Raw genomic sequence first — 15,648 nt, forward strand, 5'->3', positions numbered from 1 at the left:
GTTGTGTTACGGCTCAACCTTCTTGTCTTTAAATCCTAAGCCTTAATTTTACGCGACACTGGCAATAATGAAAGCTCCCCAACTCACTCACGGCTACCTTTTATGCCCTGGCTCCGGTATACCTGGCACGCACATGTCCTATGATCAAATAGACCTTAATTACTCAGGGTTTTCTTCCGATACTACATATATTTATTTGTAACATGAAATATCTGTATTTTAATTTACTTACGCATTACGTGTATTGGAAAAGTTATACAAATTTTACTTTTTAATAGAAAATGAAATAGATATATTATGAATTAAGTAAATATATTATAAAATATTTGTAGAGTAGAAAATAAAAGCTATGGAGAGCGTGCAATTTGTATCAAATATCATCAACTATGTTAGTACTGAAGTTAACAATGTACAACGGTGTGCAGAATTTTTCATTTAATAAATGGCGATATTTCAAAGAATTTTAGCTAACATTGTATAGAGATGTTTATTGTTCTACTATACAGTAGACTTTTGTAAAGAGATTTCTAATGTATGCTTCATAGCTCGTAAGCCAAGAGCTCGCACGGAGAATCCGCACTCCGGCGTACAAGTTTTCGACGCGTCACTCATTTTTACGACCGACTTCGCGATGTCGAGATCGCATTTCCCTTTTCTCCTTTCGGTTTTTTCTGCCGCGGTGGCATACTGTATCGCGCCGCTGTTTTATATCCCCGCGTTTGCATTTCACGCTGCGCGAAGCGTGTCGATCCAATCTCCAGTTGTTCGAACAAGTACCACAACAAGCAATACGCAACTATATACGTTGCGCCCGTTCATTACCGTCCACCTCAGTTTTCCCTATGATCGTTCGATACGTCTACGAGGTTTCCTTCATAGATTACCATCGCTTCTATTTTCCCTCCTCGATGGTAAAAGAAATTAGAACATTTCGATTTTAAGAGATTTTAATTAGAACAAAGATAAAAGATAAGCATTTGAAATAGCCAGTCATTTCAATCGCTTTATTGCATAGTAAATTTAGCATTAAATTTTACCTCGCTCAAAAAGCATCGACATGTACAGGCTCGTTCGAAAATAAAGAGAACCAGCTGCAAGTCATTAATTACTCTGTCCTTGGCTCAATGATCGTAATGCAACGAATAATCGCTTCACCGATGTTTAATTACAGAATCATGCCTCGATGTGGTTGTAACAAAAAAGAAAGAAAGAAAAGAAACGTAACGTACCTACGTAATTGCTAATTAACAAGTGTCAATTAAACGTGAACAAAGGGGCCGGCAAAATATACTCCAATAAATGCGGTGTTATGTACTCTGGAAGAAAAGTGACATAACAAAAGTTGATAAGTTCCGCATAACATAACTGAAATTGATGTGTCTTTACTAACTTTTAATTGCCTGATCGGAGAAGTTTCTGGTTAAGAGACGACCCAATTGACGGGTTACGATGAAACGAGGAATAGAACGATAGTCGTTTGGAAGCTCGATTAAACTCGGCCGTGTTTAAAACGAGTTTATGCCATGAATTTTACAAACAGGCAACCGATCGAACGCGTAAACGTCTGCTTTCATCGATATTTTTAGCTCACGGAGGAACGTTCGATGTTTTTGCACGATAACTTTCCACAGAAAGCGAAGTTTAACATTGCCGGTTCTTTCTCGCCACAAGTCGGAAGTTTGTTTGCAATTTTCTGTCAACGGAGGCAGCCAATTTTCCTTCAGTTCGATCGAATATTCGGCATGGTCGTTGGTTTCTTGTACATGTGTGTTCATCGTGTACATGTATACTTTTCTTTCATTTTTCTTTCGTTTCTCTTCCCAGTAGTTCGATATCTAGCCGAAATATCAAGAAGTATAAATGCACCTCACGCGAAAATTTATCGCCGCGACATTGAATAATGAAAATAAAAAAGAAATTGTCGGATGAAAATTTCTCGCAACTAGCGCAATCTCTATTTTCTATTAATTACTCCATTAATTGCAAATCCTTGCGCAACACGAAGTAGATATTCCCTTTAGGTATGACGAGCAATTAACGAACGCAGGTTGCAGCGTTTCCAGCTGAAAATTTACGCGAGCCACGACTACCGAATGTTTCGCCTCTGAATCAATTTCAATTAAACGTTTGACGATTCGAGTTGATGTCAGTTTTCAGGTCGCAATTCTAATTAATTTCCATCCGCGTTACGGACCGACTAATGGGGCTATTGACGCAGGAATAACGCGTTCGTAACTACTATTAAAAAAATGGAAACAATCGAAATAATCGAAGTGAAATAACTCGTTAAAAATGAAATAATCTGAGTGATAAGATCAACGATTAGACACGTTTGTTTAATTTCTCTGTTTTCATTGTTCCTCGTTACAATGTAGCCACGAAATTAATATAAAGTTTAGTTACCTGCAGAGCTCCCAATTAGTTCCAGTGTCATACATGTAGGCCACTGACCTAGAAAATCTCTATACCTCTGCCACATTTTCACAATAGGGTGCCAGAAATATCAGTTTAGACGTCGCCCGGCTTCCTACGGGTACTGTGTGCACATCTATAGGATTTCAGAATAAATTTCTAAAAATTGACAATCTTAACGGTACTTATTCAGACACTAAAATTCTTAATAACATCTTTTCAAATTTATGGTAACAGAGTTGAAAATATTTTTAACTCGACTTGTGCGATACGACTCAAAATGTATCCCAACATTTATTTACTTTTAACCATAAGATAAAAGTTAACGCTTTCAAAGGAAAAGTCGTTCTTAATCAGCATCTCAACTTCGTTAGCCGGGTGCCTCAACAAGTTTGATTAAATTTTATTCAGTGACCCTTTTCGCTCGGCCAAGAGTCCCGAGAATTTTGGTGGCATCGCGAAACATTCAACTAGACTCGTATTTAAAATGTAAAATCTTCGTCTCAAACTTCCATAATTCCTGTTTTGAGTCCCAGAGCACGTTGTTGTCGAGTTTTCCCCTCGCTGAACTGTCCTCCTTGCCGTGCGAAACGATTTATAACCATCGTTCGCCAAAGCAAATAAGTGACTGAACATCTTTCCTAGAGACACGTAAATGTAAATGAAATTTCCGATTGGAAAACTTTTCCATGATTCGTTATTATTGCGAGTGGTTTTATAACGAATTCTACGCGATGCCGATAGTACATCGACATAGTGAAAAACACGATCTTTAAATTCCAACTTAAATCGCGATAACTTCAACGTTTTTATTTTTTTAAGTGTTCCTTTTTACCCTTAAACTCTTTGCTTCGGTTTCAAGCAAAGGCAAGGCAGAAGGAAAAAGAGATAACTAAGTGAGCCGTTAGTCGTGTGCGTTTCAACGGTACGAAATTGATCCTGAAAATTGATCATCAGGAAAGTCTATTGGCCGTGTCGTGAAAATTGCGCACGAAATTGATGCTTATCGAAAATAAATAAGTTTGTCTTCGTTTTAACCGAGATTGCTATTGATGGTATACTTTAAAAAGATGTTCCATTCTGACTTGGAGATTCGACGTTTTGCCATTTTTCAATTTATCTTAGAGAATGAGAACCTTAATCTTCTTTCATCTCGGATTGTCGCATTTAACGTTGTTAAACTTAACATTGTTATGGTTAACACTGCTGCGTAAGGTACTGCAGCTCTCAGGTGCAAGCCATGTGCAAAAAAAAAAGATTGACAGCGTTTCGCTGACATTGCAGTTAACTTCAGTATCGAAGGACACACTGGTATTGGTATCAATACTGGTATTAGTATTTTATCTATTATATTTATATTACAGGATATATACTTCAATAGTTATCCCGATTAGGCATTTCTCGCTTTTCTTGGTGAATATCTACCATAAGTCGCTAAAGTTACAGATCCTTTTGTAACACTCTATATCCCGCTCGCCAGCACGCGTGCGTTTTTAAAACTCATTGAAATGGTTCCGTCCTGTCGGCAAAACAACAACAGCAGCAGACGAAGAACACGCTGCAGGACAGTGGCCAGCTGAGCGTGTTCTTCCGGTTTACATGCGGCCAAGACACGCGACAAGCTCGATGGCCTCTTCAGTGACGATTCTGTCCTCAGTCATGAATAATGCTCTGCATCCGGCGACTGTACGAGACGGTCCGTGGTCGCGTTCAAAGACGATGAAACAACGTTCTCTAGGCCCGGAAACGAAATTTTGGGACGACAGAGTTGTGAAATTTCGCGTGAACCGCGATGTCGGCCAACGAGGATGCGTCTAATGGTCGTGTAGAGCTGATTGTGGCGGAAGGGAAGTGGAATGTGGATAAGATGGAGAGTAGTGGAAATTGATCTCGGTGGATAATGAAGTTGAAAGTGTGAGAGTTTAAAGAAGAAGAAAAGAACGATGATGTGGATGCTTAATGTGTCTCAGTCAGTGACAAGGAATCTTGTTAAACTGATTTTCGAGTGATCTTCGTGTGCTTGTGCGGGATGTCCTCTCACGGGGAATACGATGTGGTTTGGTGATGACAATGGAAAGGCGCTGTAAGAGTTTTACTGATTTTGCGAGCAAGAGTGGAACTTGCACCACTAAATAATCAAAGAATTAATCATTTTCTAATACAAATTTCAATTAATTCGGTAGCATCTTGTATAAAAAGCAAATCATTTTTTAATACTAGGTAAATACTAAAACCACCACTAGACGTTATATCTCTGAAACAATGCACAAAGTATATAACTGTCTTCTAAAATGAACGGAATAGTTAATGAACCTTCTGCAACATTCAACAGGCGAATCTCAGCAGACGCGTTAAAGTATCTTCTAATTAGCGTTCGCTAATTAACCGGTGATGCAGTACACACGCAACGATCTATTCAGCTGCCAAAGAATAAGATGGTGGCGGAGGATGACGATGATGTTGCGTCAGAATGAGCATAGGCCCCGTTATTTTGTGGCTTCGCGTTACACTCGCGAAAACTCTCGATCGAATACACTTTATCGTTGCATAATATCGCAAAAGCAAGCTCTCCGCGCATTAATTTGATTAGTTATGGCAACAATAACCATAATGCGAACCCCGACGGAGATAACCAATAATTACGGAACCATAGAAGGGGTTGTTTCCCTTAATCACTTTCTTGCCTCCGAGTCTGCGAACCCTCTAATTTCTCGCAGGTACTTCATTACAGATATCCTTATCTTCGTTCGCCGGGCTATGTACGCGGCTATGACTTAGAGACGATGATGGATGGATGGAGCGCGGTGAAATCTTTGAAATTAATTTAGTATCAGCCGGAACTCGTTTCGAAGACCAATATATGCGACTGAAAGATATAATAGGTGGATGAAGCAGAGTGAAATCTTTGGGATCGGTCTTAAAGTCTGAAGAAATTTCTTTCGTATGCCTAAACAAATATAGCGTCGTTCGATAAATTCGTACTAATTTTCGTGACGATAGATCTGAGAATTGACGATCGATAGTTTCACGAGAAACTCGTAAAAGCAAGAAAGCTATAAAAGTGGAGTTTCGTGGACGTTAACGCGAGTAGAATTTCAGCGATTCCCACGCAAAGACTTTTCAGAGTGAAATTGATACGCGATACGTGTTTTTCGTTTCGATACCTATGGGAGTAATTCCGTGTCACTGAGAGCCGCAGCAAAAAGGCCGATCTCTATTAATAAAATTTATTAGACGAGCACGTCCCACGGGACGAATATCGACCCAAATCATCCAACTTTTCTGCCGTGTATTGAAAACCGCTTTATCGCGTGCTATAGCATCGCAAGTTCCCCTGGCAGTTGGCAAGAAAAAGTTGCTTCTGTCATTAGCCTCCATCAGGAGAACGTGGACACGCGAAACTTCCCTTTCCTTCTTCTCCTTCGTCTTTAGCTCGGTTTTTTCTCTCTTGCGTTCACAATGTTATGCGCAACACACGAAACGCGTCCGTTAGCTAGAAACGACGACGTTTTGCCTCGTTTCCTTCTCGTTTTCACGGCTCCATGTGTCAACCAACCGATACGTGTGCCATTTCTCAGCTTGCCTGTTCGCGATGACAAGATGTCGTGCGCGATTCTGCTCGAAAATGACGCGATGAAGGCGTCCAAGATGGTTGCGATGAAAACTGATGACTATTGTAGGGATGTTCGTCGGGGAAGCACAATTTTTGAGAATGAAACGATTTTTTAGTAACATGATACTAAAATCTCTCGTTACACCGATTCTTGTAAATACCACATTCTTGTGACGTGATTTTTAGTTCATAGAATAACGATAAAGAAGACCTCTCTTTCGCTTAATAGAATTATCCGTTTAAATTATATTTGCGTGGTTTTTTACGGTGGCGTAATGTTAATTTTCACATCGTTTCAATTTATTGTGCGTTCGTGAGTACACATTTAATCATCGCGACGGACGATTCATTAACACGCGAGCAAGTGTGCAATAATAGTGTTCCAGCAACGATTTCGCCGTGTCTTATGCATGATTTCGTTGATTCGAATACTAAATGCCGAGCACCACGCTCTATAAAGCTGTTGTTCAAACAAGCTCTTAACGAAACGTTGCGCGTCATTTAATTATCGAAAACTTTATCACGATGCTTTTAACAGTCGTTGTAAATTTACTTCTTTAAGCTTTCTTGTAATGACAGAATTACAAGGATGCGTGCCAGCCATTTTGCTACATGGATATTAAATGATTTCATGAAACTTTTATACGTATTACTGCAATGATAACACTAACTATTCTGTAACATAATGATAATTGAATTTATTTCCTAAATTTTTTTTAGTATATAAATTTAACGTTAGCGCGTGTTTATATGAATATTAATAGCCAACTCCGTTTAAAGAGATCAAGGCAAAGAAATCACATGAAACATAGTTGCGCGCAAATGCAAACCACATTCTCATAAGAAGTATTGGTATGTCGCGAACTGTGAGAACTACGTTTGTCATTGATCGCGTAATTTATGCTTACTGACGGTTTGTTCTGCAATTACGTGAAACTTTTTACTACTATCTATTTCCTTTTAGTGACGAACTTATAGCCAGAGCTTATAAACACAGCGTGGCATAAAATTTTCACTCTCTAAGTTTCACGATTATTGACCATGAGACTAGACGTAGCAAGTTTTATGATACATTTATAACGCCAATTTTATCGTTTGACGTCAACGCAGATTGTCTCGTGTAGACGATACATTATTCCAATATTCCATTGACGTAAGAATATTTAACGCTTAGCGTATTAAAATATTTATATTGAATCTGATAATTTCATATAGAATTTAATTACTCTTTTTTGTATATTTATGATTGTTCGACGTTCATGTAGTCTGGACGAAAATACATGTTGGAAAATTTGATGGAAGATTGCTAATTAATAAAATGGATAACAACTAATTACTAATCGGTGATCAGTTAGTAAAGTAGGACAATTTTGATGCAAATCGCATTTCGTTAAAAGGAACGTAGAGCGATTTTCCGGGGACAAACGCTTCGCAAGATGAAAGCTAGAAATCTGTGACTGCACGATGTGAAGTATACGCTGGCGCCAGTGATCCGATATAATAGAGACGCGTGTGTATGATCCTTAATTAGCATAGAAATTGATGAATACGTGAAAAATGGTGTATCTCGGGGATTTGGTCGCCATTATGGAGGAACGTGACTTTGACAGGGACGCCATCGACGCGGACTCTCTCGAGTCCGAGGTAATGGAACTTATTTGCTCGTATCTAGATGATAGGAAAGAAACGTACACTGTATGATGTTCAAATTTTGAAACGTACAATTCTGTCCATCAAATATACACATTGTTCTAAATATTTTATCACTTACAAAAGTTGTATACGGTTGTAAGAAAAATATAACACGATGACTCTTCTTGCACGATTAGGCCCGCGTTCTCTCTTTGCATCTTCTCTTTTCTTTCAGCGTTACATACTAATTGATCTATGCGACGTAAAATTGTAAGGACTGTTACCGTAATACGAATCCATAATATAATCTAACCACTTGTCACATTAATTCTCCAAGTTCGTAAAGTATACTTGAATACGTAACTTCACGAAACATTGACAACACGCTATATCACATGCGTTATTGCAGGCTATACAATTGTCAACGGGTCCAAAACAGTTGGATCTCAGTAACGGGGGCCTGTCAAGGATTCCCGACAGTGCTATAGCGTTCCCAGCGATAGAAGAGCTAATACTGAGCCAGAATCAACTTACGAACACGAAGAACAATATGATACTACTACACAGGTATGACGTAGACATTCTGTACGGAAACTAATTTTGCTAATGCTGCTGTTGAAATCAATTATTGCTGTTTCCAATCCTGCATTCTGTCAACTATATCGTAAAGTAATATATAACGAATAATAAATATCGAATGAATAATAATGAATACATAATATATAATAGCGTGTTTTATAAATCTACTATTATTAACAAATTTCCATTCATATCAAGTGTCCGATTCATTAATCATAAAGTTACTCGGAAAGTAATACAATCGATGAAACGAATAGTTTATTGATATCGCTAGAGGGGTTAAGTTGAATGAGTTTCTTTTTATAACGAAGGTTCCCGAAACTTCATATCCTCCATCTGGAGTGCAACGAGCTGAGGAGAATACCACGGGAATTACTGGAGCTTACGGGGTTGACCTACCTCAATCTCTCAGACAACAAAATCGAGAAAATTCCGGCCGACATAAGCCAGCTTATCAAGTATGTAGAGTCAATTTTACCAGATTTATCGCTTTAGGAAACATGCTACGAGAGATATGCGATCCCATGCGCAATGTTTCCTTGCTAACCAATTATTTTTTCATATATCGGAATAGTTAATAAAAAATTATTCAGAGTCGATCGAACGATTAGAAAGAAATGGCTGGTTATCAGGATTACGAAGAAATGAAGAATAATTCGACGGCAGAAGTAAAATGATAGTACCGAATTTTTGCTCATAATTTTCTTATATTTCACATAATTCTTAGTTATAAAAGCGTAACGATATTCGTGAATTGTTAGCGAAGTTTGTACGTTATTCATAGAGCAGGGCGCAAAGTAAACTACTTATTACGGAAATTTTGTTATGCTATGAAACATTATCGTTATCATCAATTTTTAATTGAACGTTTCTAGGTAATTTAGTATACCTTTTCGCATTAAACTTTTTATTATCTTATGAAACATTGTTAATTTCAAATTAAACATTTCCTGGCAATTTAACTTCCATCTTACGTATCTGTAGTAGGTCAGTTACTATTAATCGATAAATTAATATTACTATCGTCGTAAATATTTTGATCGCGCCCTTATTAATTTAACGATAGAAGCAATTGGAAGAGTATGCCACTAAAACTTGTAGATAATTATATAAAAAGTGGTACAGAACATCTCCGCGGTTTTAAGGGATTACGGTGTAATATTCTAAAAATCGTTGGAATTGGTAAAATTGATTTCTCATGGAACCGATATATATCAGATCTATCAATAAATGCTGAACAGCGTGAAAGAAACTAAGAAATATGAGGTTTCTCGAATCACGATTTGACGTGGAATAGCATGGCTGGGGCATTGAAGGATATTCAACGGAGAGAACGTTTCTGGAAAGAAATGTTTTCAATCATACAGAAGAATCGTAATTTTAAGATGTCTGTGACGTCTCCTTTTCATATCAGCCGTGATTGAAGAGTCACTTATCAAACGTAAAATTTTCCCGAAGAATATCTTACAAAAAAGAAGAGAATTGTAAATTCTAAGTTCAAGAAAAATCTTCCATTTTTTATCAGGGATATGAAAGATCATTTAATCTTATAGCAATCAGCGAAAATCACACCAAGAATTTGACATTAATAGCTTTAATGACCTTTTTCATATCTCAAGACTTAAGTAGAAGATGCTTACGACGATATCCGCAGTGTTTGGATTCGTTTAAAAACTTCATCTTCGTCAGTTTTCATTGAAAAGAAGAAAAAGAAGGAAAAATAAATCAACGCCAGATAGTTGTTCTATCCTCGACAAAACTATATTGAACAATTTTTTATTTTCGAATAAATGAAAGTGTTCGTTGATACACAGAAATGTTAATTTTCAAAGTCTTAAAATATTTAAACAGTTTTAATTCTAAATATCTTTCTATCGTCGAACAGGAATAGATAACGTGATGTGCATGCACGATTATTAGAGTGAACATTTAAACGATGGAAGCTGTAAATTCATAGTGATCCATTCTGGAAATTCATAGTGAGATACGATAATTCGTTGGATATATACGCGAGTTGTTCAATTTCCAGAGACGATCGAAGTTTATCGTGCCAAAGATCTGTCGATAAATCAACGCTGCTTCCGCGCCATGATAACAGAAAGTTATTCGTTAATTAATCGAACGAATCGCCGTGTTAGGTATAGGTATATATATATATTTGTTGATTTCCTTGCATCCGGAAAGCCCTTACCTAGTCGACGGTGTGCTAATTAAGATAAATTGCCTAACCCCGTGGATAATTAAAGCTGGAATCGAATAGAAACCGATATCACGATATGCGCTTCAAACCTCGTTAGTTCCAGTGAAATATAGAAATTTCTAACAAAGACCACAGGAATTGAACTACATTTCTTATTATTAATTACAATATCTAACTGACCTTAATTTATTAATTCTTAAGAAATCTTTTTTCTTTTTTTATTTTACTACGTAATGACTTTACTACTTTAATTCTTCTTTTTTTCTTCAATTTCGAGAAACTTTACAATTTGTCCAGTAAGAACATTCGATAATTTAATTCCATCGTACTAATTCGGTTTTAGAAAGAAGCATGTGACAGCTTTTTCTAGACATTGAAAAAGCATTTGATAATAAAGTATGGTACGAAGGCCTGTTATACAAAATCAAACAAAAATTTCCAACATTCTAGCATAATCTCGTAAAATCATACCTCAAGGACTGATCATTCTTCGTCAAAAATCAGAACTCCATCTCAGATGTTTGCAATATCGTTGCTGGACTTCCACAGGGCAGTGTATTAGGTCTTGTACTATATATATTGTACTGCATTAAAATTTAATACATTTTCACGTTCACGTATTCATGTTTGTTGAAAGTTGAAGAGAAAAACACTTATCGGGAAAAGAAAATCTAGACTGAGTTCCAAGAAGAAGAACTATAATTTTGCATTATAAGCTAAAGATACGATCCTTCTTGTTATTCTAGTCTAATTATTCGACAGTCCTATTAATTTATATCGTGTATAATTCCTAAGAGACAAAAACACACGTTAAATTGCACGTGTAACATGCACGAACTTCTCTACACGACGTTGTTTAGTTACGAAAGTCGCGTGTAGCAGAAAGTTGCATTTAGAAATTGAAACTTTGCTAGTTAAGTTTGTTACGCAAGGCTATTACAGACACGTAAAATCGCAAATCGCTACGTTTACATGGATAAGGTCACGGTGATTCCTTACAGTCTGAATCAAATTTTTGTTTGTGGAGAAATAATTTGTATAATTCCGTATTCCATATTTACATAGTTCAAGGTGAAACGATTTAGCAAAAATATTACATTAACGTACCTACGATTGAAACTTGCGAAATGTTGTATTGTATTCTGTAAAATGGTACGTAGGTTTACGCTTACTCGCCTTTGGTGTGCTAAATTTTACAAGATTGAAATTCAGGGTAGCGGTATAATTATCCGCCTCCAGATTTACACTTTAATCGATTTGTAGTAACGGTACTTGCATCTGTCTAAAATATATAATTTAACGTTGAATTAATAATCAGAAGAATCACGTACTATTTATTTGTGGAATTAGCAGACTATGAAAGTAAATTGCTCGTGAAAAGGCAATAATACATTTTACTGTTTACTATATATGATATCACTTTTAGCAATTTCTGACGACACATTACGGTTGATGGTATAAATATCGTAAATATATTTAGTATGTTCTGGCATAACAGCTCATCAATTGGCAATTACACACGGCTAAATCGAATATCATTCCACGTGCCGTTCTTTACACGCAAAATTCGCGCCAAATCTTGTTCGAGCCAAGCAAAGATAAACGCTGGGGACGCGTAGGTGGGTTAATAAATCGCGCAAAGCGTCTCATCCGACTAGCCGATCGCGAGGGGCCCGTGTAATTAAGTCGGAGATTACGTAAAGTTTCTCGAAAAGTGCTTTCCACCGGCCGGAAACAAGGATGCCAAACGTTCGCCAGAAAGAGGAACTACGGTGTGAGCACGAGCCCACTAACACATATCCCCGTGCCTTCTACCAAACACACACGTCGTTCACCTGTGATAGAGAGAAAGAGAAAAAATGAAACACGTATAAGAATGCATTTGCACGAGAGAGAATGGCAAAAGCTAAAGCCAACTTGGCCGGTGGGATGGAGTTGGGCAACACGCCCAGAAGTCGTACATCGGTGTGCAGTGGTGCAGAAACAACGAAGGAAGAAGAGCCGTGCCGCGAATTAATACGAAACTTTCCAATAATCAGCTGGCGGCCACGGAGGGCCGTATTTGCCTCTGGGTTAGTTGAAATGTGATATGGAATATGGGAGAGGGACGAATTTGTGGCATGTGGAAGTAATTGCGATGGTGAATTCAGAGAGTTAATCGCAAAAATATTGAAAATTTTCTTCTTTTTTTTTCCTTTCTTTCTTTGTTAATGCGGTTTTAATCTCCTTGAGGAGATTATTCTGCAATATTGAAAATTAATGAAGGAAAAATTAATGTATTTTATTTGAACTTTTCAAACTGTAAATTAATTAATGTAAATAAAACTTTGACACGGCTGTCGAATTTTTCATTAGGACAAATTATATAAATGTAAATTATAGATAATAATTGTACGTTGCAAAACTCGAATTTTATATTCGTACTGTACACGTGCTATTAATTAAAGATTGCGATGGCGATTCCCCTTTCTGACCTTGCATTTATGCCATTTTAACTTCCTCCCTCTTGTAATCCTATGATTTCTAGCTAAATTACTGCAGGATACGAAGAGGAGAGCGAAATATAGAGAAATTATTTATGTAGTTATGTAAACGAGATTGTATGGATGAGTCATATACTACGTAAGGATATAATGCAATTGTTCAAATATATTAAACAAATTATTCCGTTTAAATGATATATAAATTTATTAACGACATCAATCAATCTTTCTAAAAACAATCGAACTTGTTGAAAGCTTAAACGTCTGCTTCAAATTACATTCAACGTTATTTAAAAAATGGTTGCAATGCTGTTTTAATAGTAAATTATTTTTTCCTACTCTTTATTAAGGAAGTATGTTACGTTGTAATCAATAACAGTCTATTTGGTGCTATTATTTTCAAAGTATAAAAAATAATAACTATTCACTACATCCAACTCAATGTTCAGGAAATTCTATGCTCAGGTGAATTTTAAAAAGTTTCCAACCGTGTTGGGTATTTCTTGTTAGTAGCACGAGGAACCATTCCATTCACCGTAATTAACAACGCTAATTATTAATCGCTTGTTACTACAACAACTCAATAGAAAATGGCAGCAATCTGATATAAAATTCAAACCGAAATTGGAACGGTATTTGACAGATTAATTTATAGTTCTACTTCAACGAAAGATTAAATTTAATTAAATTTCAAACTAATATCAGAGTTAGCACAATCAAATTTGTTAACAACACGCTCTTAGAGATATTCAAGGATTAAATTGGTTATTACGTTACATACTTTTTACGGAATGTGAATGAACTCTTTCATTATTTATAAGTGAAAGAGCAGGTTCCTTATCCGCATTTTAAACTGTACATGAGGCATTATGTAAAATGAATGCGTGCAGCTATGTTCTTCATTCCATGGTAATCGTAAATTATAAAAAAAAATTGTCATTTTGTACTCTATAAAAGAAAATCATAAGGCATTTTTAAAATTATATAAATATTTCATGAAAGAAAATAAAGAGAGATTTTCATTTTGAGTCTAACGGTTTCTAAAACTTAGAAAATATTTTTTCTTGCTACTTGCCATTAGATTAACCCGTTATTCATACGATAACAGTATACAGTTTACATTATACAGTTAAAAAATATTATTTAACTATATAACACCTAGATGAACACAGCAACACAAACATTTCGCCTATTTAAGTAAATATAAAAATACAATCATAAAAAAGAGGACCAGCTGCTTTTTCTCAGCCTTTTTTACTAAAACAAAAGAATCATTTAAAATATTAAATAGAGTTCCGAGTCCCCTGCAAACTGCATGCATAACTGAATCTTCAAAAAGTAGCTTCTCTTAGTTGTTTCATTGTGTAGCAGGATAGCAACGATGCAATTAATTTTCTTTTTGTGAAATGGATATTGGTGCTTTCTATACTGGAAGAAAAATTTTATTATTAGAAATTTCCCTTCTTTATATCCTCAAGATGTTTCTTCTCTTAACTGTTATACCCACCTACATTATCTAGAAAAAGTCGTTTAATCATCGTTTCCTTTCCGACGATCATCTATTTCATAAAAATTGCCACTAATAAATGTTTGTGCTGCCATGATGGTGAAGAAGCGAAAGACTTTAAGAAACATACAATTACGTATTACACGTATCGTCAGAAAAGTAGGCAAAAGAAGAAAACGAAACAAAAGAAAAAGAAGTGACCGAAAGGACCAACAACCTGCTCGCTTCCCCGAAGGGAAGAGCCGTTTAAAATATTCAACGCGGTCTCTGGGAGGCCGTAGCAGCGAGAAGATCTTAAAGAAGAATCTACGTAACGGCTTGAAGTTTCTCAACTCGAAGAGAACAAGAGCCCTTCGCGAGAAGCGCAATTTAAAAGCTCCTTATCACTGAATTTCTTTTCCCTGAACGAGCCACACTCGTGGAACAATGCAGCCAGCCAAACAGTGGAACCGTGCAATTACTTCCCGATCAGACGGTGCGATCAGAAAGAGCGCACATCCCTCGTTACTCGAGTCCATGTATAAGCAAAGATAAAGATTTAGTTTCTTTATTTATTTAATTTAACATCTCTCGTCAAAATGTTAGCGATCATAATTTGCATATACACAGTCACTCGTAAGAAAGCGTACATTTTGATTGATCTTTTTATATAAATGTGTTAATCTTTTTATATAAATTAAATAGCAGATTGTTTCGTATTGGTTATAGCTGGCCCTAATTTTAGCGAAATACACGAAATTCGTTATTAATCAGTTTTAAATATTATTACTAGAATTATCTTATCCACAGCTTAGGACTACGTTATTAAAGCTTAATGTTCTCAATAAAGCTGTACGATCTGTATCTTCCCTTCGAAATTTATTCAAAAACGAAACCATTATATCGTGGATAAAGCAAAGTTCTCGAAGAAGTTCCCAACTTCTGTATAACGTAAACAGACCGACAACGTATACACTTCCTTGCAACCCCGTTAACCATCGACCAATCGTTGGCTGTTGGTACCGTCAGGCTAGAATACAAGGAATCAACATAAACCAGCTTACACCACTAACAAAAGCTAATATCTCCTTTCTGTTACGTCAGAGTGGTCAGCCAAGCCATCCTTGGTCTTCTCCCTCTTTCTTCCTCGACACAGGATCTAACTTGGATACGCTTCGACTAGCCACGGACTTCTTAGTACCACGAAGAACTCGCGCGAGCGTGCACCAGCTTGTAACTTCGC

General features: G+C 36.6%; 1 protein-coding gene across 1 annotated transcript in view; it reads left to right on the forward strand.

Moving 5' to 3' along the window:
• The window catches only part of LOC117237548, a 90,379-nt gene that overhangs the window by 63,406 nt on the left and 11,325 nt on the right, over nucleotides 1-15,648 (forward strand). The window contains exons 5-6 of the mRNA XM_033501618.1: nucleotides 8,067-8,224; nucleotides 8,548-8,694. Coding sequence (XP_033357509.1) covers nucleotides 8,067-8,224; nucleotides 8,548-8,694 — 305 coding nt within the window. The remainder of the gene's footprint in view (nucleotides 1-8,066; nucleotides 8,225-8,547; nucleotides 8,695-15,648) is intronic.

This window comes from Bombus vosnesenskii, unplaced genomic scaffold, assembly GCF_011952255.1.
Source record: "Bombus vosnesenskii isolate JDL3184/JDL3185 unplaced genomic scaffold, Bvos_JDL3184-5_v1.1 scf7180000013379, whole genome shotgun sequence".
Lineage (NCBI taxonomy): Eukaryota > Metazoa > Arthropoda > Insecta > Hymenoptera > Apidae > Bombus > Bombus vosnesenskii.